The sequence below is a fragment of the Amphiprion ocellaris genome, chromosome 5 (assembly GCF_022539595.1).
Source record: "Amphiprion ocellaris isolate individual 3 ecotype Okinawa chromosome 5, ASM2253959v1, whole genome shotgun sequence".
In the NCBI taxonomy this organism is placed as follows: Eukaryota; Metazoa; Chordata; class Actinopteri; family Pomacentridae; genus Amphiprion; species Amphiprion ocellaris.
Window position 1 is genome coordinate 18,520,378 of NC_072770.1, and position 26,284 is coordinate 18,546,661.

Consider the following 26,284-nt stretch of genomic DNA (forward strand, 5'->3'; position numbering starts at 1 on the left):
GGCAGGGGACAACTGGACAGGTCACCAGTCTCACAGGACTACACATAGAGACAAACAATTACACTCACATTCACACCTTTGGACAATTTAGAGTTACCAGTTTACCTCAGCATGTTTTTGGACTGTGGGAGGAAGAAGGAGTACCTGGAGAAAACCCACACATGTACAGGGAAAACACAATAATTCCATGCAGGCAGAGACGCAAACCGGGGATCTCCTAGCTGCAAGGTAGAAGATCTAACCACCAAACCACTGTGCAGGTGGCATACAACTTAATTATATTTATATGAATTTAAAATTATATGCAGAACCATACACTAAGGTTAGCGCAACATTTTCATACTGCATGCTGTAAATGTAATGATGAGACAGTGAATAACAGCTACAGGACCACCGTTCTGGGAACAACACTTCAATATTCAAAATTTCAATAGCTTAGAAGCACTGATTTTGCCTTAACATTTAATAATAAGATTCAATCTTACATACACTTCCAATAGGATGATTAACAATTAACACGCCTGCTGTTTGTATTTCCAACACATTTGCACAATTGTGTACAATAAAGGAAACAAATGCAACATTATGTGCCTTTATGCAGCTAGTGCTTGAACACATACCTTAGTGCTTTACAGTATGTTGATTATTATGATTATGGTGTGTTTGTTACAATTTACCTGTATTCGGTGAGTTTAAAGGTGTTAAATACATGTCCTAAAATTTATTGCATACAGTTCAACGACTTGTTTACTTTGGCCAATACAAGAATGGTACATTTTAACACAGGGGACAAAGATCAAGTAAAAAAAAAAAAGACATCACAAAAAGCAAATAGTTTCACAATAAATAGCATAAATGTCAAAATACATTATGTAGCAATACTCAAGACTACAGAGTGTGTTTGGTCTCATGCTGCTGTTTCATCTACTTGCTGAACACACTCCCTCCAGGAGCTTTGGCAGCAGCAGGTTTGTCCAGGACTGTCTCCGTTCCCGTCCTCACCCCGCTGAACACCGACGGAGCCACTTTACCCATACGCTCTGAACGCACACACACAGACGTATAGAAGATATAGAAAAACAGAGCTGCAGGGTAGAAAAGAGACGACAAAAACGTCTGCAGTGATTATCTATTTCATTTTATCTCTCAGCAGGTGGTTCCAGTTTCACTCCCAGATTAAAAATGGAATTTTCTTCCTATGTTTTTACAAAGATCAATTGCCTCTAAGTTGTAGCTCACTTGATTTCTTCCAATCAGAAGAAGAACAATATTTGTAATCAGAAATAGTCCACGTAAATATATCAAATGAAATTCTCTGAAGCTGGATTGAAGATGCACATTTTATTTAGTGAGCTAAAGTACGTGAATGTTGGCTTTTTATGCCGTGTTTTCATTAAATGTCTGAACAGTTTGGTAAAACGCACAGCTGGGCATTACAGCATGATGAACACAGGAATGTGAAGCCCCACTGGGCAAAACATCTTTCAACAACATGCTGCAATAATCTGCAGTAAAATCACAACTCTAATTTTTAAATAGAGAAACAGTGTATACTTTACCATATTGTACATGACAACAAAATCTTATGAACCCATATTTAGCTGGAGTCATATGTCATCAGTGTTTTATCCACACTGACCCTGATCCTGATGGGTCACAGAGTTCTTAGTAACTTCTGGTCAGTGTGAATTATACAGAATTATACAGAAAGTCTTCTGTATGTGTTGTATTTATGTTCTAATTTTTCAAGTCAAACAAGTTTGTTTATTTAGAAAACAGTGTATTAATTATTATAAGATTATCCTACAATAGAATTAAATGTGAACAAAATGAGGCCTGCAGTAAGTGAAAGGATAAAGTACATAACATATAAAGTTTTTAATAAAGTACATATTGTCCAACTACTTCTAAAATAATGTCACTTTTTTGTGCAATATCACTTCTCAGCAGTTTGTGCACTAATGGTTTATGGTTATGTGTAGCATTTAATTTCATGTTATGTAATATGCAATCATACCTGAATTTCTCAGGTGTAATATTTCATTATCATGTATAACATGTCATTTTCATTTGCAACGTTTTGATTACATGTTTCCCTTTCATGTAAAACACTGTCATTGTAATGGACATTTCATTTTCCTGTTGTTTTTCAGGTGAAATATTTCATGATCATGTGTGATTCTACTTATCTCAGCATAACTGCCAGCATTACTCTTTACTCTTCTATTCTAGCCTTGTTTTAGCTTATTTATTTTATTTCAGCACTGTATCACACTTATACCTTAGTCCTTCTCTACTTTTATGTACTGCATTTCTTATGTTGTGTCATTTAGTGGGGTTTTTTTTGTGACCAATATCTCACACAAAAAATTCCTTCAGGATTAATAAAGTTTTATTTTATCTCATCTCATCTTATTCGGGCAATAATTACTTAGTTCTAGAGGAGTATATTCAAGAAAATGTAGCCAGTGCTGCCAGTAATTTTGTGTTTTCACATTTCCAACATAAATTGATGATGAAAAGTCACACACAGCTGAATAACTATTTATTAGATAGCAGGGAAAGAAGCGCATTTGTGCAGATTTGTTTTAACGTTGTTGTAAATATCGAGAGGTCTGTATCCCCTGCATTCCCCCTTAAATCTACTTAATGTCTCCCCCACATGTTAAAATGAAATCACTGCCCATGAACCTGGCACGTCTCAGTGAATAACATGACTATTAATGGCAGCTGTGTAGCATTAGCCACCTAGCACTGCTACGTTTCTCGACGTTGTGCAGCTCTTATCAATCTACAGAAGGGCTGGTGAGGTGTAATCTTATAGCGTTTAAAATAACAAGACTCTAGTGACCTCATAAGACTTGGGAATCCTTAAAAATACAAATGTTCAAATACAGACGTAGCTGTGTATTCTGTGCCTTTATTCAAAACCGATCATGGATGTCTTTCAAACACCTGTCCCTGGTGGTCTAGTGGTTAGGATTCGGCGCTCTCACCGCCGCGGCCCGGGTTCGATTCCCGGTCAGGGAACTAGGTTTTTATTGTCCGAAGTCCTACTGGAAGAACAAATCCACCTACATAAAATCAGCTATTAAAACTTTACTGTGACCCTTTTGTCCAAACGGACTGTGGCCACTCGAAATGAGACGAAAACATTTGGTAGTCAGCATACACAGATAAATGCAGAAATACATCTAAATTGATTGGATGAATTCTTTATTATATATTAAAAAAATATAAGAATAAATGTTTGTGTGAATACAGTATAATTATGTGAATATATATATATATATATATATATATATATATATATATATATATATATATATATATATATATATATATATATATATATATATATATATATATATATATATATATATAATTTAACAATGTTTATGTCATGGGTTTTATTTACATTCAGAACTTGTTTTTTTTATAACTGAGATGGGAGTTATAATTAGAGGGGGTTTAAAATTAAAACATGGGAGATTTCGCACAACACTAAAGTCATTTTGTCTTTCAGTATGTGGAGTGAGGCTATGGAACGGATTGGAGGGGGAGCTCAAGCAATGTCCAAGCACGGCCCAGTTTAAAAAGCAGTACAAAAATACGGTTTCTACAAGGTACGGGGAGAAGGAGGGGCTTTGACGTGAGTTTATCACTGATTGTTTAGTATTTGTTTATTCATTTTCTTTTTTTTTTAGAAATATGTACAAAAATAACTATGGGTGACTAATGGTCAAGCAAATAAACTTATGCTTCATCCTACTTCTTTTCAGATATGTTGGGTTATTATTTTTTGCTTTATTTTGTTTTGTTTGTTTGTTTTGTTGTGTTTTATATTGTTTTGTTGTTGTTTTGAATATTTTGTTTTTGAGGCTTTTTTTTCTCACGTTTGAAATAAACACATTCATCATTCATCACACTATATAATATGTGCAATACCAATGACAGGTATTTATTATTTTGATATTTTTTATACAGATTGCTCTTCATCATGTGTACTAGTTTATTCCTATAATGTATTTTTGTATACAGCATCTCTTTTGCTGCTTCTCTTTTATTCTTTATCTTTTTTTGTTTGTTTGTTTGTTTGTTTGGTTATTTTTACAAAGCTGACTTTGAGAAACAGAGAATTCCAATGTACCTGCAATGTTCAAGGTTCAATTTTAATTGATTTATACCCGAGTGTAGATTTGCAGATAAATAATTGCATTTGGCATTCTGTTAGAAAACAGACTTTGAACATGACAGGAAGGCACTTGCTTGAGTGACAAATGTATCTGAGCAAATGGCAATAAATGCTATTCCTGTCTGGGATTTTCTTATGAATCTCAACATTTAATTACTCCTTTAGCAGTAAATTTAACATCTACAGGCCAAGCGAGATTGATAGGAAGGAAAACTGTATTTAGAAAGAGCTTTTCTGATACATTAAAACATATATTTACTCCTATAGCAGGGAATTTAACATCTACAGGCCGAGCAAGATGCTGAAAACCATCTTTCCAGTGGACAAAGAACACATTTTCTAAGGATAGGAAGCGAGTTAGCGTGGTGTCATGTCTCATGTGTCAGTGTAAAAGCCTTTACTCACCACACTCCACCATGACCTCATAGGTCTTACTCTTGACCTCGCCCTTCAGTCCGAGTTTGCTGCGAGCTCCTTTCAGGTCCTCCTCCTTCATCGGAGGGCGCTTCTTCTTTTTCACCTCACCTGGCTACAATGAAGAAAAGAAAGAAACTTATTGTTATGGTAAGGGCTAACTTTAACCCTAACCCAAGACCTAACCCCCAACAGCACAGTGTGTGAAGCTACAATCAAAACAGCATAAGATGTGACGTACCTGTGACATGGTTGTTAAAGCTGGTTCCACAGACTCTCTCTCTGGTGTTTGCTGCTTGTTTTTCTGATGTGTCTTTGTCTCCCAGTGAGCCTGACTTTATATATAGTCCTGGTCCAGACCCAGTGAGTCAATCAGACCACCTACCACCAGGCCCACTCCGCCTGTTGTCAGTGTGTATTATTAGCAGTGACGTGAGGGATGGTACAGCTAGAACGGGTCTCCCATCTTTAACGATAAGCTCACAGGCCAACAGCTGATAATTCAGGACACAACACAAGTGGCCTCCTCCTCCTCCTCCTCCTCCTCCCCTGCTGACTCTGGCTCGGATTCTGAAAATGTTGGCATTAAAATTACAATCGAGAGCGTCCACCACCCAGCAACACCTCACTGCAGCTCCAGCGGTTGCCCGCCCGTTGCTACAACTTGATTTGAGCCAGAGGGAATTCCTTTTTTTGAGGCTTGTAAAAAGGATTTCCAGACAGTTAACACATGAACTAACAAAATAAGGGCTGAACCAAGAAGAGAGCTGAGAGAACTGCCCAAATGTCAAGCTGGAGTTACTAAACAACGAGCAGTATTCATGTCAAATCTGCCAACATACAGCCTGCTGAAGAGCTAGGAAAGTAGTTTTTATTGAAGTTACAGCTTTACGTAATCTAATCTCTTTTTACCCAAGTGTGTCTACATTTACCTCTTCAGTCTGGTTTTAGATTAAGTATAGTTCAAACACATTTCTTACATAATCTTACTGCTTTAATGTTGGCAAATTTTGCTCTTTTTTGTGTGCTTTTAATACGTTTGATCAACTTTTAAGTCTAGTTTTAATAATTTTATTGTATGTTTATGTTTTTAATTAGTTTAATTTATTCCTCTTTTTAATCTAGTTTTATTTTACTCTACTTGTTCTGTTTTATTTTTGGCTTATCACTCATCTATAAATGACTTTGTACTTCACTAAGCTGGTTGAAATGAGCCATACAAATAAAGTTTGACTGAATAACTGATTTAGATAAAGGAATTTAAATATTACTGTAAGTTGAGTTTAAATTTTCTAATTTTTTAAAAATAAAATAGCATTTAATTGTTTCATTTAACTTTTTATTTTTATTTTTTTAAGTTTAGCTCACATAACAGCTGGCATCTCACACCTCTGTTTAGGTAAATAATTTCTAGCAATATTATATAAAAGAGCTGAAGAAAGAATTTCAGAACCAGACAGGAACCCACCAGGTGAAACATTCTAAACTTTTTATTTTGATCAACTAGTAAACATATTTTTAAAGGAAAAGCGTGTAAGGTGTGTGCACACTTTGGATTCCCTTGATAACAAGTTGTATTTTAGGCTGGAGCCAGTCAGCCAACAGTTAGGACGATGTTAGTCATAAGACTTGGCAACCTAATCTGGAATCGAAGTAAACTGTGTGATGTTGGATGAACCGACTCACTGTTTGAAAACTCATTCAGGCATTTCTCCTGCATTTAACATCACAGGACCAAGATAATCCTATAAACTATGAGGAAGGAATAGGGGAAGCCAGATTGTCTCACTTCTTATATGTATAGAAGCTGAAACTTCTCCTCTACGAAATATATGTTCATATAGATGCTAACTAGGATTTTGAAGGCAAAAGAACAGAGAGTGCACGACCTGTAAGGTGAAAGTAATACAGCGAAAACAGGTGTTTGTGTGAAGCTGATCATATGTACTTTTCTCAGGAACGTGACTCATGGCGCTAAATTACCGCCTGTGTGAAATATCCGCAAGAAGCTACAAGCACTGGATGTGTATTTCTGAGTACACAATCATGACTTAAACGGAAAATGTGCAGCCTCTAGTGGTCAGAACGGCTGCTGCAAATTTTTTCCAGCAACTTACAGTGCTGTTCTCATCCCTGGTGGTCTAGTGGTTAGGATTCGGCGCTCTCACCGCCGCGGCCCGGGTTCGATTCCCGGTCAGGGAACATATTGTGTGTGTCTTTACGTACCACACAGCACACTAAGTGAGATACAAACGTAGTTGCAAACAATATTATTTATGTTTTTAAGTGTGACAAACAGGGGATCTGTCTTGGCAAGCATGACTTTGCATTATTTTGTCTAAATACCTGTTGCACAATAATCGTTTTAAAATTGAGCTCACTCACGAAGAGGAGCTGTGTTTTTTCAGAGATGAAATCCAAAATCAGATTGCTTTTATGTGTGAGAGAAAAAACTAATTTGCCATTCCTGTAGGATTCCAACATGGACAAAACATGCTTTCATGGTAAAACAACAGATGCTAAATGGTTTATAGAAAACATGCATTTAGTGAACGATAAAGAAAAGTGGGTTTGATTCCTGGGCAGGGAACATTTTTCTGAAACTCCCAAAAGGAAGTGACTCGGCTACTAAAATAGTGTATCACATTCTTTATTTGAAAAGCATTTATAATGATAATTTACCTCCATCGCTTGTCTTTTAATCATATAGTAGTTTAAACTTTGCAAAATACTAAAAGCCCTCTTTGTCCTGGTTGAGCTGAGAGTTACCATAACTGCTGCAAGGTGCTGTACTTTCCCCCTTTTTAAATGCACAGTCATTTATTCCTTGCCAACGTGCCAAAAACATCATAATGAAATCATCACCAGCACCATAGTCATCACAGTTTGTCACTCCATTTACTTTAAACAGGACCAGCAGTCACACCAGCTAAGCACGCATGTATTCAGGACACACCAGTAAGGAAGTACAGGTGAACTGTACAGATACACTGGCGTGCACAAACAAAAACAAACACACACTCTTTCTCCCAGCTGTCTGGTCCACACTTATTACAGTTTAGAGGTCTATGCATGTCACATTCTTAACATCAGAGCCTGCTGAATGCTGCTTCATGCCTGAAGGTCTGGAGCTCTGTGTAAAACAGTCAAAGAAAACAAAGCCAACTGAACAACAACAAAAAAAACCCCCAAAAAACCAAACACCTGTTGGTAAATCACTCAGGCACATTACTGGAACAACAGCAACAACAAAGAAAATCTAAACAATACAAACAAACTCCCACAAAATACAAAAAGGAAAGATGAAAGCTATGATAAATGGGAACTTGTGCAAGAAATGATTCCCATATCTACTCTCTCTGTTGGAGTGGAAAAAACAAACAAAAAACACTTTTGGGACAAGCTTAGTCACCTTTTTGGCCCGAAAATAACACTCAAAAAACACCTTGAAATGAGACAAAAGACATTCAAAGATGGAAACGTACAGTTAGAGCACATCAGTAAAACAGTGGAAAACAAACTGCAGTCTTGTGTCTACGGACAGACGACGCTGGCTGAGCCGATATTAGAAGGATGGTGCAATGTGGTACTTGCAGTCCTACAGGTTTAACGGCTGCTAGACAACAAAAATGGAAGATTGCTGCAAGAGTTAATGTGCTCACTCTGACAAAAAGTAACATTACATACAAGATATACAGTAGTCAAGTGTGGAACTGTGCTGTAAAGTGTTAGAGTCGCATCAGCACAGTGGTTTAAACACCGACGTAATGCTACTCTTAAGTTGAAGGATGTGTGACCTTACACACCCACAGACACACACACACGCGCACGCGCACGCGCACGCGCACGCGCACGCGCACACGCACACGCACACGCACACACACACACACACACACACACACACGCACAACAGGCCATGGTGGTACGTCTATATGAGAAGACAAAAGGACAAAGTTTACATGAAATCTACATCAGGGCGACGATCCCTTTAGGAACATGTTAGGGCACCAAATGTAACCAACTCCATAGAATGTGTCGCTTGCGTGATATCTGGCTCTAACGGGTGTGTTTAGGTTCGTCCAAATGACCTGATCCTGGACTACCACACTCGTACACATTGCCACTTAATTCCAAACAGTATTAAACCAGCGTTACTTGTTTCCTATTACACTTACATTAAGGATTTAACAGTATAATGTTCATTTATGGTGATATTCGCTTTTTCCCGGTATCTTGAAACACAACACTCACCCCAGGAGTGTCACGCTGAAATGCAACAGAAGAACTTTGTCAGCTGCAAAAAATATGTTGCAGAGTCCCAGTTTAAGGAGTTTTTGTAGCAATCCTCCAGGAGAGAACAGTAAAGGGAATTAAATTACAGTATATTATTGTTGTCATCGAAGGCTTACATTATTCTCAGTGGGGGTACAGGGAATGTACGTGGACTTGTGAGGTGAAGAGCTACCAGAGGAAATTGGATCGTAGCAGTAAAGCTAGGCACACAGGTCAAACAGGGATCCCCATGCGAAGCTTCTTCTTCTTTACCATCTTCAGACCAGTGAGTCGACGGACGTCGTCTTCGTCTGACTCGTCCATTTCATCATCTGCTGAGAAAAGGATCTAAGAGACAGGAAAGAGAAACAAATAGATATCAGCCCTTAAAAGTTGGGTAGGCAGGCTCATTGCTACATTATGAATACTCAAGGCTAGTCACTCAACAAATGGATAAAAACTGCACTCAGCATTTTTTTGTGTGGGTAGGAAAAACATTCAGTTTGGCTCCATGATGTAACATGAATCAGAGATACATTCTCAGCTCTCCAATATTAGATTAGCGTAAACTAAACACAGAAAACGCATGGCTTTGGGGTAAAGGAGGAGGTATGAGAAGGACCTTCTGTTCTACTGAATTTCTCAAAGTCTTTCCATTGCCTGACTTCGCTTCTTTCCAAAAACCACGAACTTCACTCCCTAGTATTGATCAAGCTTCACAAACACTGAATCTTTCATTTCTAACAAATGGATGAAAGTTTTAAATGTTCCCACAAAGAAGACTCTTTCTGCATCTGTATAATTTGTTTTTCACTCATGTTTGTGGTGAGTCTGTGAGACAACATTAGGGTTATAAAATCAATGTTAGCAATGCAGAGCAGCAGATGGTACTGGACTGACTGCTGGATCACATGTAGTCTCATTGAGCTGCATTTTAGCCACTATTTGAAACTCGTTCTGTTGTTGCCAACAGAAACAGACAAATAAGTAAATGAGTAAAGTTTTATTACAATTTTATAGAGAGCAGGAGAGAAACAAACATGCACACCAAATGAGTTTAGGTTGCACAGCAGACGACATTGACACATTTTAACCAACTCACTGCTTGTTTATTGGTTTCATCAGTAGTTAAGTTTCCATCATCTCTGAACCTCAGCTTTAAAGTTTCCACATAGCTCTGAGATGTGGTAACAACAAGCTTATGGTAACATTAGGCACATTAGCCGTCAAAAATAAAGGTAATCCACTGGAGCTTCAGTCCTCAGACACTGAAAGTGCAAGAAGACTCTTGGCTCTACAAAGCTGATCATTCTGAATGCCAGTAGAGAGCAGGATTATGCAAATTCTTCAGTTGCAGACTATTGGTTACCCATTTTGCAAGATGAAGCCTCCATTTCCACAACTACCTCCAGTACTGTCACAAACCAAAGCTCATTCAGAGGGTCACTATTGCGCCCTCAAAGCTGCCATTCACAGCTCCCTGGTGGTCTAGTGGTTAGGATTCGGCGCTCTCACCGCCGTGGCCCAGGTTCGATTCCTGGTCAGGGAATGTCTCTTTATTTGCAAGTTTAGTGACATGTTATGTGAGGAATCCATGGACTGCGTCATATCAGATTTCTAATTTGCCTGGAAAAATTACTCAGTTCCACTGGCAGAGAGATTATTTCCCCCTTAACTTTACATACCTGTCAGTAGGATTATTCCATTGCCATAATCAGACACATTTAATGCTGCATTTTAAGCCAATAAAATAGTAAAAGTGAGTAAGAAAAAAAACACAAACCAGTCAAAGCCGACCCTAGAATCTTCTGAGGCATAGTCAGACATGTTACGATTGTTAGCAACTGCTGCCAAGTAAACATTACACTCCTTGAGGCTAACGCTAGTATACACATATTAAAACAAATCTGTTAAAATCTCACTTTCAGCTACTTATCATATATCAAACATCATTCAGGGTGTCACCGAGTCCCCCAAAAATACACAGTTCCAGCTCCCCGGCGGTCTAGCAGCTGTCGTGTTTTCAGCTTCAAACACACAACTCACATCGCCACTAATAATGGCTGATGAAATAAGAGGTTAACCAGTTCAGCAGAATGTCAACATGGATAAAACTCCTGCATTCACATTAAAGCAAAATACACTGCAGCGCACTGCCACAGAAACTTAACACTTAAGAAATATTTTTTCCATTCACACTGTCACACAAGACGACACCATCACGAAATTACAAAATTAGCAATGGCACAATGTGCTATGAGTAACAGTTACACAGCCCATAGAGAAGACCACAAATTAGGTGTCTGACACCACTTTTTATGACAAAGGGTGAATGTAATCAGTTTATTTCACCTTAAATGGAAAATACTGTTGCAAGAGTCTTATAAGTACTAAACAACAGCTGTAACATTTGTCATCGTGGCCGTGGATGGAAGTGGGCATGTGCTAAAGTTTTCTAGCATGTTTGATTCAATTTTCCCTTATTCCATCAGTAAGCATCCCGAGCCAAAAAACAACTTGATGACATTGTTATGGTTATGTTCTCCCTACAGACACAACTGTGTCTTACATATTTTTCTATACAAAATCTACTTTTTTTCATAATGCTATTTATTTATGAGGTATTCACCAACAGTCTTGTTCCTTAAAAACCCTCTCCTTTATCCTGCTGTCAATAATGACCACAGTATGGAAGTGTTTGATCACCATTAACTAAAAAAACATGTTTGAAATTCACGTACCACACATTCCTTGAAAATTTCCCCTGATTTTGCATAACAGGCAACAGTCAAAGCTTTGTGGGAGAGTGGCACCGAAAAAGTCAATGTTAAAAAAAAGGAATAGAGTTCGACAGAATTCATCAAGTCAAATGGAGGAAAGTTCTTTGGTCTGATGAGAACAAATCTGAGTTTTTTGGCCATCAGACGACACCCTATGTTTAGAGGATACCAAACACTAAACATCATCACAAACACACTGTCCCCATTGTGAAGCATGGTGGTGGCAGCATCATTATAAAGTGATGTCTCTCTGCAGTAGGCTCTGGAAGGCTTGTAAATGTAGAGGGTAAAATGAATGCAGCAAAGTACTGAGAAATCCTATGCAGTCTGTGGAGAACTAAAACTTGGGAGAAGATTTGTTTTCCTGCAAGACAATCCTTTCATTAAAATAATACTGTTTCCTCACTAAATGATTGTTAAATATGGCTCAGTCAGGTAGTGCTGGAGAGCCAACAATGTCATCCATACACTGTAATAGTTGTTAAACAGTTCTACAACAACTGCAAGTACAACTGTTTAACAACCATTACTTATTTCAACCAACAAATTCCTTCTTTCCCCCCTTGATTTTACACAAGTCAGAAGGACTATTTCATTTTCATAATCAGAAACACCAAATCTTCATTTTAAGCCAATGAATAAGTGAGTAAGAAAATGATTAACGAGCCAGCCAGGAGTCGAACCTAGAATCTTCTGATCCGTAGTCAGACGCGTTATCCATTGCGCCACTGGCCCGCAGTGACTGCACGCTGCTGCTGCTGCTGACACGAATACATTCATGGCAGCAGCTCCGCCCCTCCTCCACAGCTCAGCGTTCTGCTGAAAGCATGCTCTCTAGCTGCAGCATGCAAGCAGGAACTGAAACAACCCACGGAGCTGGCTTTTTCCTGCAACGCTTTCACTTTATAGATGTTTAATTTCCTTTAAAATAAGCTTGATGCTGTTTCGTGATCTAAAAGCTTCCTTACATGTGGCACTCACAGCTCATCAACATGAAATACAGCCAATATTTAAAACACGCCTAACACCATTTCGCTCAAATAATGTTGCACTAGATACAAATTGCCTGTTGGTAAAATCAAAAAGGGAACACGGGTTTTTAATTGTCCAGATGTGAAAATAAATTGAATGAGTTTGTTTAATATCTTCAGAAACACACAAGAGGGAAAAAATGACTTACAGGCCATACTGATTTTCTATTTACCTCTGACATGGAGAGTCACCGTGCTTGGGTTTGACACAAATTGGATTCAGTGATGTTTCACTGACTTAGGAGACAAAATTGACAACAATAATTCAACAATATAGGGACAAACAGTAGGAACACGAACAATAGGTATAGTCTTACTTTGATTGCAGTAGTCATGACCACTTTAATCACATCCAAGTAAAACAATGTTGGATGAACTGGGACACCAACAGTATTTATTGTGTCTGTAATACCAGTGTAGTGATGGAGATAAATCTGTGCTGGTAGTGTTTATGAATTAATAGGGCAAGAAAACATCAAAACATGAGCCAGCTGAGAGTTTACTCTAGAACTATCTCATCTGCAATCCAACATATAATGCATTTTGAGCCAAGACAAAGCCAGCATGGTAAGTTTTACACACTTTGCCCCTCATACTGTGGAGGGAAAAAAAAAATCAACCAGTCCTGGTCAATTTCAATATGCTAAAATTCAAGGTTATCAGATTCAGAATCTGCAAAGCCACACTGTGCTATGAGCAACAGTAAACACAGCTTACTGGTTATGAAGACAAATGACTCCTGCTTGTAGAACAAGAACTTCTGCAAGAGCCGTGTATATACTGGTTTTGATTCATGACAGACAACAATGATCTGCTTTCAAGTATATGTGAGCAGATGTGATTTATTCAGTGTAGCGATGGTTGACTAAATTACATCGGCATGAATGGACATATGCTAAAGGAAAAATAAATACCTTGACTTTTAGGCATATTGTTACCCAAGCTTTTATTTTTGCAGTATTTTCCATTGGTCTTGTCCCTTGAAAGTACATATTTACTCTGCTGTGTAAACTGACTACTGTATGTTAGTCCTTGATAATTATTAACTAAACCAACCAGTGTGTGTGAAAGTGGTAACATACAAATTCCTTAAATGTCTTTGGCTTCTAATACTTAACAACTCAGTAATATTCCATTAGTAAGCTGCAATTATGAAGACTAATGTTTACATAATCTCTTCAACTATGTTTTTGTCTATGAAGTAAAGCTGTCGTTTTAATATGGAAAATTTTAGGTCAGTATAGCTTAAAATATGACAACTCTTCTCTCAGTAAAACATTATAGTTGAAAGGATTGTTTATTTCCTCAAATGCTAATTTTCAACATGACACACGATACTTCACGGGGTCATCATCTTAACTCATGAACAAGTGAGTAAGAAAATGGTTAACGAGCCAGCCAGGAGTCGAACCTAGAATCTTCTGATCCGTAGTCAGACGCGTTATCCATTGCGCCACTGGCCCGCAGTGACAACGTACTGCTGCCGATGCGAATACATTCATGGCAGCAGCTCCGCCCCTCCCCCACAGCTAGCGGTCTGCTGAAAGCATGCTCTCTAGCTGCAGGATGTAAGCAGGAACTGAACTGAAACAACCCACGGAGCTGGCTTTTTCCTGCAACGCTTTCACTATTCGAACAGTGAAATGCCTTTAAAGTATGCTTGATACGGTTTTGTAATTGAAAAACGTCCTTACATGTGACAGTAATTGCTCACTGACAAGAAACACACCAACAGGCTAAACGACATTTTGCTCAAATAACAATGCAATACACAAATTCTCCATTGATAAAATGAAAAGTAAACAGTGGTTTCTCAATATCCTGATGTGAAACTAAAATAGTATGTTTGTTCAAGACCTTGGGCAAAAATTACTTCGAGATCACAGTTTTTCGACTTCAACAACCTTTTTCTCAAATTGGATTCAGTGCTGTTTGAGCTAATAATTAAATGCAACTAAAATGAGAAATAATCTACAAACCCACAGTCAGACTCGTTATCCATTGCACCACTGGCCCTCCTTCAGACAACAGAAACCAGCTCCCCAAAAAACAATCCTGCATACCTGATTATTTCCTCTTGACTTCTGTTGGACTCCTGCTTCTCATCGCCACCTCATTATCAAACCACAAGAAGAACAATATCACATGTTTAACAGACTCTGAGGGTTTATAAATCAACTTCACTTGTAATAAAAGAGGAGATGATTCATACCAAGTGCAAACTCTCACAAGCATGTGATGTCCATTACTTTTTAAAATTTTTGCACTAAGTTACAAAGAAACAATCGCAAAGACACCAAATACGTAACTAAAAGGAAGTAAAAGCAAGAATATCAAATGACTAGATTATAATAAGATAAAATACTACCACAGCACACCTACAGTGCCACAAAATTTAAAAAAAAAAGAGAAATCCAGTGTCCCCACAATAATAGGAAAGTACTATTAACATGTTGTGTGGCTAATGTGACTAACTTTCCCATTAGCTTTGATCATACGCTGATTGGTCAGAGCTCCGTGGAAACTACATCTAAATCTGAGGAACCATTTGACACAGCACAAAACTTTATGACGGATTTGAATCGAATAAACAAAGACTGGAAGGGTTAATGTGTTTTACGTCTCCAGTTGTGTCAAGTGCAACCTAAACTCAGCTAGTGTTTACATCTCTCCTGCTCTCTGTGATCACATAGACCACATTTTCAATACAGCTAAACTGAAATACAGCTAAATTCCCTACAAGGCTTCTTACCTAGACATTTTTCTTTATGTTGTCAGACAACAGAACAATAATGAAACAGTGACTGAGACACAGCCCATTTAAAACATATGCTTACCGACAGCCACTTCAACATCATTCCCAAGCTGCAGCTTTGCATTGATAAACTACTGATTTTATAACATCAACGTTGTCAGTGAAACTCACCATACATGAAATGCTGTGAATTCTGTGGTATTTCAATGTGAAATGATCAAAGTTAGAACTGATACTAGGTCATGTCGTGTCAGCTACCGTGCAGTCAGTCTTGTCCAACCAAGACTGGAGGAAAACTGAAGGACCTCAAGGATGGCCCGGGTCAAGAAATACCTTATTATGAATATTCAACTACACTAGATGGCAAAAATGGAGGGGCTTATCCAAAAAGAGGCAACCCAAGACCATTAGATTTTTTCAAAAAAGACAGCCCTTGTTCTATCACAGTCTCAGACATTGGACAGTTACGCAAGAACATGACTGTCATTTCTGAACACCATAGCCATAACGCAGTCCTCATTTTACGCCAGACATTCCAGGTAACATGCCCAAACAGCACATCAACAATCCCTGGTGGTCTAGTGGCTAGGATTCGGCGCTCTCACCGCCGCGGCCTGGGTTCGATTCCCGGTCAGGGAACACCTTATTATGTATGTTCAACTACACTAAATGGCAAAAGACTTTCGCCAAAAAGAAGCAACAAAGACTTAAAAACATGCAACTATGAAAGTTAACACACTATCATGTGCAGGAAGAACTGTACATGTGCTTTAAGCAGATGTATCTCAATGACTACTTACCATACATATAGCCTGTGTTAACGATAGTGATCACTTACCGGTAGTTATTGAGTCAACTCAAAATGGGAAGAATGAATTGTTGCAAGAATGTTGTAAATCCTGGACCAGACTCCTCATGACAACTGGAGCATCAGATACCTACACAGGAATATTACTAGCTTTTCTGACCACTAGTACCTAGTATTTCAATCAGGCCTCGTTTTAGCTCGTAAATTCCAAAGAAAATGCCTACAGCTCACTACCAGCAGTCCCTGGTGGTCTAGTGGTTAGGATTCGGCGCTCTCACCGCCACGGCCTGGGTTTGATTCCCTTTCAGGGAATACCTTTTTACTTACCGATCATTACAAAACATTTGATTAAGACCCTCTTACATTTGGTATTACAGTGGGAAGGCATTTATCCATTGTATGTTTAAACAAACCTAACTAAACTCAGAGCTTAAGTATTGTATCACAAGTGTGATGCATTGTAATCTAAACTGCCTCTATGAGATGCCACAGTCTATTCTGAACCTTGTCAAATTCATCGAAAGCCCTTGTCCGACTTGGTACTCGTGGAAAAGAAGCACCTAGCAGTCATAATACTAACATTGCTGGCTTCATCAGTTTGTTAAAGTGACAGCATTCTGTCATTCAGACAGAGGTCACTTCTCTGTTAATGGTCCTCTGGGTTTTATTCAGACATACCTCCTCCAGTGACGGAGAGAGTGACCTGAACTGATCCTGTTCCCAAGTTAAAGATAACCATTTACACCTAAAATTAGTGTGTTCTCTGTCTGGTTGCAGCTTTCCAACCAACAAACAGCTACCTTCCGAGAGAAGAGGTAAGGTTAGAATACATTTCAACTTCCGAGACTAATGGCTTTTTATCAGACTGTGGTGAGGCTGTACAGACTGCTTTCACATCCAGCTGAGATCCAATCACAGTGGGAACCTGGTTGCTTCTAAATGTAGTCTGAGTGATCCCAAACTGTTCTGCATGCATTTACACATTCCATTAGCTTTTGATGTCTCTCACTAAGGTACATAGATACATAACAAACAAACAAACAAACAAATAAATACTCCGTCAAAGAACGTGACGTAATTATACGTATGACAACAAGTTAACATTGTGGCAACTGCCTGCTGATGACCATATGATTGTGATCCTCCTAAAAATCGGCCACTGCGGACTTATCTGTCGGAAATCCTACAAGGAACAATTGATTCATTTGTGGAGGTGTTTCCGAGTCCCATCAATTCTCGTCACCCACTCCATATTTACGTCTTGCGATTCGGTAACTGTGCATAACACACACCTGTGCTCACCGCAAAGTAATTTTTTTTTATTAAAGATTTCATCCGTTAAAAATGATACGACTCAGCAGCCTTGGTGGAGTACTGCGCACTCTGAGTGCTTTTCTTGTTTGTAGAAAAGGTGACATGTCAAGAATGCTGGATTGTGTGGTCCTACCTACAGACCTTAAGGGCAATATATACCAGACATTAAACTTGTGTGCAAAATCAAATTCTCGTCTGTTAAAGGGTTTGCTATTAAAAAGGTTCTTGAAAATTGTAGTAATACCATTATTCCAGACTGGGGTTAGGACTCTGTGCACTGCGGATGAATGGTGTGTAGAACAGAGCACTGTATACAGTCCATCTACTATACACACTAATAAAGTAACAGGGAACCATTATCAAGGGAAGCATAGCAGCTCTGGGTCAAGTTCCTCATTAATGTACTGGTGTGCTGAATCCAATTACCTTTATCCAAAACAGTGTCAATCAGTACTGAAGACCAGCAACAGCTTACAGTTGAGTGACTATGTCAGACTGAAAAAACCCAGAGTTTCAGAAGCACAGAAGAGGACTTTTGGGTTTAAAAAGAAAAGGAAAGCTTGTGTGTGGTTTCTGTAACACAAAACAACGGGCCCTTAAAACATTCAATGTTAATGTCCCAGTGAGACTTACCTCTGACTCTGAGTCATCATGGGAAAGGGCTCTTCTGTAGCGGACCTTGCTGTTCCCCCTTGAGTCCTCCTCTCTCTCCTCTAGCTTTGCTTTTGTCCTATGCTTCTTCATTAGGAAATTATCTACCACCCAGAACATGAGGGCCTGAATCAAACATACAAAATAATGGTGAATGATGCTACTCTGGGGTTAAGGATCATCTTTACAGAGACCATTTCTTATATTATTTATGAAAATGGGAAACACTCATATGCACACACAAATCAATGGCTATGGTATGAACTGACAGAGATGATTTATGTGTCCAATCACAGGATCTCATTAGACACGTGCAGTATTGATTTAGCAGGAAATGAGAAGTCACAGTGCAAAGCAAAACACACAGTAACAGCAGACTTACATTGATGAAGAACGGAACGATGAGCATGACGATGGCCAGTTCCAGGTCAGGATTCTGTATGGGGTTGAGGAGAGCCAGCTGCGACACAAATGCACACAATAAACATACAAGTATAGACATAATGTTGAATCTATTGACAACATTAAAAGATGGTGATAAAACAGGTAGCCCTAACAAAACTTAACACAGTGATAATGTCACAGCCTCAAAATGTGCAAATGTTTTATTGCCCTGCAATGGAATAGCAACCTGTATAGCAACTACTGCGATTTCACTTGTATAGTTTCTGTACTTTTCTAGTAATGTTTCTGTGACGTGCAACCACTACTTGAAGAATAGGAGTCATGGCAAAGGCTAAAGGTACATGCCCTACTACCACCAGCAAAAGTCCTTGGTGGTCTAGCAGATAGAATCTAGCATTCTCACAGCTGCGGACCGGGTTCGAATCCTGGTCAAGGAACACATTTTCATCTCTATTTCACTGTACAAGAACCAGTGCAGTGGCGCTGACTACTTGGTATATAGTTTTACTTGCACACAGGAACCAAAAGAAACTATTTGCCATTCCTGCAGAATTCTGGACAAAACATCTGCTTTCACAGTAAAATAACAGCCACTACAGCATTTACGGAGAACATGCATTTAGTGAATGAAAAAAGAAGGTAGGGTTCACTAGGGTTCACATAATGTGAAGCTTATCTCCATGGACATCCATATGAAACCCAAAATTTGTCTCAGTATTGTAAAATGAAAACATAATAAACACCACATACATTGTGTACACAATGCAGTAGTGTACACATAGACTGACACTTAGGACTCTGTAGGGTTCTAAATAATCAATGATCATCCACAGTTTTTAGAGGAGCAATCTCGGCACTTTCTTCATGGAATAAACTTGAGCTAATGAGCACAAAGCCCACCAAATATTTTATGTGAAGCAATAGGCTAAGTGACAAAAGCTGACAGAGCAGCATGATGATTGAGGCAGAGCTGCTAAATGTAACGTTTAGCCCATATGTATAGTCTCTGTGTTGTCATGTGATGAAATATGAAAGTTTTTTTCCTGAACTTCTTCTACTGTCAGTGTAAAAAAGTGGGTTAAAATGGCTAATGGCTCTTTAGAGTGCTGTTGCCCTTTAAATACTAGCTTTCATTTAGACCAGAGTAAGAAAATTATGACATTAATGGGCACTATTTTCTCATTCTTGCTACCTTTTCAAAACACTGCTCATACTTTTTTACCTTCTTCCACTGGGGGATGAGCAGGACCAACATTATGAGGACTTTTTCAAACATCATGATGAGGATGTAGAGGATACACTGGCCCAACCATGCTGTGCACTGTACTGGTTCTCCTGCACACACACACACACACAGACAGCTCACTGTCAAGAAATTTTCACGTGTATTCAGATATATAGTGCAGAATTTCATTAGATTTCACTTCTTTGGTGCTAAACAAGAACAAAAGAAAGCATCGGTAGTGTCAGAAATGACCCTGCAGCATTAGAGCACTGAGGGCAACTACTGCCCTCCACTGGGCATCACAGGCATTTTAGGAATTTGCTGGCGCTCCCACTTTGACGCTCACACATGGTCCTCACCGTATTCTCCAAAACGTAGAGAATCCCACTGCCTCCACTCTACAATAGCGCTGACAGCTCTTACCCCTGCATAGATCAGCAACATGCCCAGAGAAGCATCTAATAAGAAATTAATGAGGTATCTGGGGAAAAAGAAAAGTGAATATAATTTAGTTAGGTGATTAAAAGCTTTTCTACTGGACAGTCTAGTGGCTAGGATTCAACACAAGGCCAAATAATCTTGATTTCAACAACATGTAAAACCAGGAAGCTCCGGGGAGAACAGTTAAATACTCACAGCGAGCAGGGATCCTCCTCTGTGAGGTCTGACAAGTAGACGTTAGCAAAGTGGATGAACAGCATCCCAATTGCCTGCTTTGAGGTGTCCAGGAACCTGCAGAGACACAGTTAAGTTGCTTCCAGCAGGATTCATGTGATGCCTTTACACAAAAATGACTTTCAGTTGGCTCGGCTGCCTTACCAGATCCTCCAGGGTCTCCTCTCATGTTTAGGCTCCCTGAATCGTTTTACTGTAGAGAACAGAAAGTACCACAGAGATGATGGGATTTTACTGCAGATCACTTACACAGACACAAAAGTACACATAAAATATCTCAAACTGAATCCATTTTGTTTTTATTAAACCACTTTATAATCCTCCAGGGGGCTGTTAAAGGTCCAATGAGCATTTAATTGTTTCTACAGTAGATTTTTGGTTTAGTCCAACTAAAATCTTGCCCTATACAGACACATTTATGATTTAGAATGTCACTGTATTTCCAATCAAGATGATAGATTATTACTAGCTTTGGGAGAAAGACTGTGATACAGGGTAAATAAATCTATGTGGGGAATGGTTGTAGATGTAAAACTAACTAAACAAGATGTTGTTAGTCACAGGAGAAGCTAAAACCTGACCTAATATCATATAGAGCAGCTTTGTAAAAAAAAAAAAACAAAACAAAAAAAAAACAATCTGATTCTGTTACTTTCAGCTAAAGTTACTAGAAAACAAGGGAGTGATTCTACCTGCCAAATGGTAGAAGTGGATCAGGCTCTAATTCTCCAGGGTCTGATGATTAAACACATACAGCTAGTCTCACTAAGTTCAACATAGTAATAAAGTGCTAAAGATTACATTTTAGATAGAACTAAGCTGATCTGGTGGTCTACAGTGTAATGATATTTACAAACCAGTGTTTCCTCAGTGAAAACTGCTTTTTAGAGACCCTCGCTTTAAATAATATCTGTGTGTAAAACTGTCTGAGGGGTTTAACGGAAGAAGACTCATCAATGCACAAATGAAGCGCTTGCTGTTCTTCACAATAGCGACTTGTTTTCTGTGACACCCCGACCACGCTCTTATTTTAACTCTGATAACACAGACCCTGGTTATACATATTGTTAGATCCCATTATACCTTCGCTGTATATCAAACAATGTCACCTTTGTAAATTTGCATGTTGTAGTGTTGCCCAAACATACACTGAAGGCTTTATGTGTTTTCATGTGGGCAAGTTATGCTGCAAGCTGTGACCTCAGTTTCTGCTCTGAACACAAGTGTGACTTCAGACTAAACACACCCTGTGTGCAGCTGGGTGTGATGCGATGGCAGGCGGAGGCCTCGGCCTACTCCTTCTGCTCAGAGAACTGCTTCGAGCAAAAAAAAAAAAAAGCTCTAAAATGCTGAACATTCCTCACTGCTGTGAGGCTGCTAGGACGCACAAAACTTCTCCCATTAGGTCACACAGCTGTCAGTGCTGTGCCAGACACTGGCTGAATCAAACCCTGACTGAATCCTACGGGTGATTCTTTTAATCTGTGCCAATGTTTTCTTGTCAATCTAAATGACAAAACCACCTTAGCCAGAGCTGGAAAAACTTAAACTTAGCTGACAACAATGAACAAGCAGTTTGTCCAGTGTTTTATAATTACACAAATACTGCAAATGCTTATCACAATTTAAGTGAACTTTTAACGTACACATTCAAAGTAAGCAACACTCATAATTCACGTGGCAGTGTCTTATGAATTTTAGTGAGCGGACTGAGCAGATAGGAACAAAGTATACAGTGTTTTCTGTGCAAGAAAGGTCAACCATGATGGGAAATGAAATAAAGAAAATGGAAATATCTTTTATTACAACCACAGCCAATGATCTCAACAAGTGAAGTCAGCTGATGCAGTAAGTCATTTTAAGTTTGATCCACTTAGATCTGCCATATTCCCCTGGTGCTTTAAAACATGAGTTAACTGAATTTAGGTTGAATAATTATTTTAATGCCATCTTATGAGCGCTGAAATGTAAAATTAGCAGAGTTAACTAGTTTATCAACAAGTTAACAAGTACATTCAGCTGAAGGTAAATTGATTCAACTGTATAGTATCTCAGATAGTTATTATGGTCCTGCTCTCTGCTTACATCTCAATTTAAGTAATCAGTTTGCAGTTTGACATGAAGAACTTTCAGCGGCAAGTGTTGAAACCATTTTATACCTAAAGAACACGTAAGGCTGCTTCCAGTTACTTTGATTTAAAAGCATGCAGCTGTGGCGACTGAATTCAATATGAACCTTCCTTGTGGTTTGCACTGTTTTCATCATTATGTACAGAAGAAACAAACTGAATTCAACACATTGATGATAATACACAGCAAGTTTTCGTTGTGAATGGGTTCTTTCAGCTACAAAAGATGAGATCCAGCAAACACTGGAATATTCGGAGAATGGAAAGTTGTTGATGTCCAACAAACGTTCGCTTTCGGGGAAAAATATGGACTTTGGAAAGATTTGCAGAAACTTTCCCAAACCTATAAGCCTCTGTTTTTAGTTTTTATAAAGATACACGCACACAAACTTTTTATTACTGTTTGCATGACGTTCATATGAAAGGCTATCCATTAGTTTGTTTTTTGTGTAATTTGTGAAATGTAACAGATTTCTGTGGGAAGACGAGGTAAAAAGCCACTCATGGACATCAATGTTTTCAACACTCTAGGCTTGTTGGAATCGTCATTCTGGTAAGTTTTTTGATGTCTGTGGAATGCTTGCTTTAGGAAAAAAATACAGTTCAGGGAATGTTCTGCAAAGTCTCAGGTTATGACCAGACAACTGCAACTACTGGGAAAAGAAAGTAAAGTTCAGGCAACGTTCTCTGAATGCATGGTAGGAAGTCTGCTAGCATTGCAGTTTTTTCCTTTAAAAATTTAATTTAATGAATTCGAAAAAAATAGCTGTGGATTAAGTCAACTCATCATTTTAAGTCAAAAGATTTCATATCAAACAATGAATGTTTCTAAGTTCTAAAATTATCTGAATATAAAAACTACATGCTTTAAGTTGAATTGACCTCAATTTAACGGTTACAGAACGTTTGCTTTCAGGAAATAATATGGTTCAGGGAAAGTTCTGCAGATGTTTCCTGAATTTATAGTCTTAGGGTTATAATCTGACTACTGTAGATTTTGGGAACGTTCTTAAGGGGAACCAAAAAAAAAAAAAGTTCCCCGAATGCATGGTAGAAAATCTGCAAGCATTGAAGTTTTGTTTATTTAAAAGTTAGGTAGAAATTTTAAAAACTCAGCTGTGGACTAATTTAACTCATCATTTTGAGCAAATGTTCCCTGAACTTTTAGTTTAGAGGTTATGATTTGACTTCTCTAAACCTCCCCCCCAAAAAAGAACAAACTTCATGGAACATTCTCGGTATGCATGGTGGGAAGTCTGCAAGCATTGTAGTTTTGTTTAAGAATTAAGTAAAAATGTAAAAAAAAAAATCAGCTGTGAATTAATATAACTGATCATTTTAAACAAAAAAATCTCACATCACACAATGAAAGTTCTAAATGTTTCTGAAGACAAAAACAAGGCAATTTCGGTTGAATTTACCTCAAATTAGCACAATTTACGTACTTTCATTAGATTATGGAACCATTGCTTTCAGTCAAAAAAATCCCAAAAAGATTCAGGGGAAGTTCTGCAGATGTTCCCCAAACTTCTAGACTTAGGGTTATGACCCGACTACTGGGAAGGGAAACAAAAAAGAAGTCAAATTTAGGGAATCTTCCCTGAATGCATGGTAGAAAATCTGCAAGCATTCAAGTTTTATTTCTTTAAAATTTAAATAAAAATGGTAAAAACTCAGCTATGGATTAATTCATCATTTCAAATCAAATCAATCACACAACTGAAGCTCTAAAATCTGAAAAAACTTTTTAGGTTGAATTTACCTCAAGTTAACACAATTCTGTATTTTGATTAGGTTGCAGAATGTATATTTGTAGGAAAAAATATGGTTCAGGGAATATTCTGCAAATGTTCCCCGAACTTATAGCTTCAAGGTTATGACTTGACTTCATCTTATGGAACATTCTCTGCATGCATGATGGGAAGTCTGCAAGCATTTTAGTTTTGTTTGTTTAAAAATTAAGTAAAAATTGAAAAAAAGAAATAAGCTGTGGATTAATTCATCATTTTAAATCAAAAAATCTCACATCACACAACCTAAGTTCTAAACGTATCTGAAGACAAAATCTAGATAATTTAGTTTGAATTGACCTCAAATTAACACAATTTCTGTATTTTCATTAGATTGCAGAATGCTTGTTTTTAGGGGAAAAAAATATGGTTCAGGTAATGTTCTGAAAATGTTCATTGTACATTGTACTTATAGTTTTGAGGTTATGACTTGACTTCTCTAAAAACAAACAAAAAAAGTAATTGCATGCCAGCATTTTAGTTTTGCTTGTTTAAAAATTAAGTAAAACAGCTATGGATTAAATCATATCATTTTAGGTCAAAACATCTCACATCACACAACTAAAGTTCTAAACGTATCTGAAGACAAAATCTAGATATTTTAGGTTGAATTGACCTCCAATTAACATCAATTTTGAATTTACATTAAGTTAGCAGGAAAGGATTAGCTCAAATCCAGTCTAATATTCTACACTGTTGAGTCCAGAGTGGGCTCTGATCCTCTCAGCTGAGATCAATACATCTGATTAATCGGATGGTGCTATTGGATAATGGGGGCTTACATCAGCAGCTAGTGTCAGATATCGGACTCACAGCACGGCTTCTGCTCATACTCACACATCAGCGTGCTGAAAGCCATCACAGCGAGGAGACCTTGCAGGAAAATCCCAAACGAGTCCATCAGGGCTCCGTTCTCGCAGCCCCGGGTGTCGGTACCGGGCGTCGGGCTGGAGGACACCGACGTGTTGGTGAAAGACGCCGCGGACAGCGCTGCTCCTCCCGCACCTGCCCGAGCCGCCTCTCCGAGCGGAGACAGCATGTTGACACCGCTTACAGCAGCCATGGGACGAGACTAATCGATAACACACGCACACACACCTCGGTCCTCTCCGGTAGTCGTCGGACAGCTAATCGATACGTTAAGCGGGACAGTCTTCGGTGAAAGACGGTGGCATCCTCTCCCTCGAAAGCTCATCCTCCTGCTTCTGACATCCACACAGCCATGGCTGCTTTATCATGAGAGAAGTGAAGGCTGAAGATACTAGAAGTTGCAGCGACTTCTTGTGACTCTTTAACACACTTTAGAACCGAACTGCAACATTAAAAAAAGAGAACAAGGGGGAAAAAAACGGCAGAAGATCCGAGCAGGGGAGAAAATATTAACTGCCACCTGGAACCTTCTCAGCTAATATTATTAACAAACACACCGGCTAAACCCGCCACATACATATGCTCAAACAGACGTTAACTAATCCGAAATACGCTATACAGTGAAGAAAAACCGATCAAAAGTATTTTTTTGCGGCTAACCGTCAAAAGAGATGCTGCTATCATTACCTACCTAGCTAGCCTCCAAGCGAACTACTCATCTCCAGTAAGCTAAAGCTAAGGCTAGCAAAGTTGTATTTTGCCTGACACTGAAAAAGACTTAGGCCTCCGTCGCTCCTGACGCTAATACAAGAAAAAAATAGTTCGTCTGTGTTTAAAAAAATGAAACTAACGCGAATAATTGCAGGTCATAGCTCGCGTACATCCAGCTGCTTCCCTGCCCAGCAGTGCCCACTCATGTTGACAGACGTCGGGTCATGTGACCGGCACGTAGCCGCAAACTGCATGCTGG

The 26,284-nt window shown here is 38.6% G+C and overlaps 1 protein-coding gene and 6 non-coding genes across 8 annotated transcripts; 4 read left to right on the forward strand and 3 right to left on the reverse strand.

Annotated features, from left to right (window-relative positions):
- Positions 1-396: 396 nt before the first annotated feature.
- On the reverse strand, positions 397-26,231 carry LOC111588769 (store-operated calcium entry regulator STIMATE). Of its 2 annotated transcripts, XM_023299322.3 has the most exons (10): positions 25,282-26,231; positions 20,670-20,718; positions 20,487-20,582; positions 20,210-20,331; positions 19,848-19,960; positions 18,603-18,680; positions 18,203-18,346; positions 9,122-9,229; positions 4,601-4,724; positions 397-1,040 (listed from the first exon to the last, which is right to left on the reverse strand). In XM_023299322.3, the coding sequence occupies exons 1-10, from the start codon at positions 25,505-25,507 to the stop codon at positions 925-927; spliced, it is 1,176 nt and encodes a 391-aa protein (XP_023155090.2). In that variant the 5' UTR covers positions 25,508-26,231; the 3' UTR covers positions 397-924. The 2 variants fall into 2 exon arrangements, with proteins under 2 accessions (XP_023155090.2, XP_023155089.2); XM_023299321.3 differs by lacking the exons at positions 9,122-9,229; positions 18,203-18,346; positions 18,603-18,680; ... (3 more) ...; positions 20,670-20,718; positions 25,282-26,231 and adding an exon at positions 4,851-5,010 and having other exon boundaries at positions 446-1,040.
- trnae-cuc (transfer RNA glutamic acid (anticodon CUC)) lies at positions 2,959-3,030 on the forward strand. Its single transcript has one exon. It is a non-coding gene; the product is annotated as a tRNA-Glu (tRNA).
- trnae-cuc (transfer RNA glutamic acid (anticodon CUC)) lies at positions 6,740-6,811 on the forward strand. Its single transcript has one exon. It is a non-coding gene; the product is annotated as a tRNA-Glu (tRNA).
- Positions 10,359-10,430, forward strand: trnae-cuc (transfer RNA glutamic acid (anticodon CUC)). Its single transcript has one exon. It is a non-coding gene; the product is annotated as a tRNA-Glu (tRNA).
- On the reverse strand, positions 12,324-12,396 carry trnar-acg (transfer RNA arginine (anticodon ACG)). Its single transcript has one exon. It is a non-coding gene; the product is annotated as a tRNA-Arg (tRNA).
- trnar-acg (transfer RNA arginine (anticodon ACG)) lies at positions 14,083-14,155 on the reverse strand. The gene has a single exon. It is a non-coding gene; the product is annotated as a tRNA-Arg (tRNA).
- trnae-cuc (transfer RNA glutamic acid (anticodon CUC)) lies at positions 16,015-16,086 on the forward strand. Its single transcript has one exon. It is a non-coding gene; the product is annotated as a tRNA-Glu (tRNA).
- Positions 26,232-26,284: the final 53 nt, after the last annotated feature.

Excerpts from the sequence above, each read along its gene's own strand:
- LOC111588769 (XM_023299322.3), bottom strand. The coding sequence starts at position 25,507 with ATGGCTGCTGTAAGCGGTGTCAACATGCTGTCTCCGCTCGGAGAGGCG. Across the intron at positions 19,961-20,209 it reads TCTACGTTTTGGAGAATACG|GAGAACCAGTACAGTGCACA; the intron begins GTGAGGACCATG and ends GTGTGTGTGCAG. Across the intron at positions 1,041-4,600 it reads TGAGGTCATGGTGGAGTGTG|AGCGTATGGGTAAAGTGGCT; the intron begins GTGAGTAAAGGC and ends GTGTGCGTTCAG.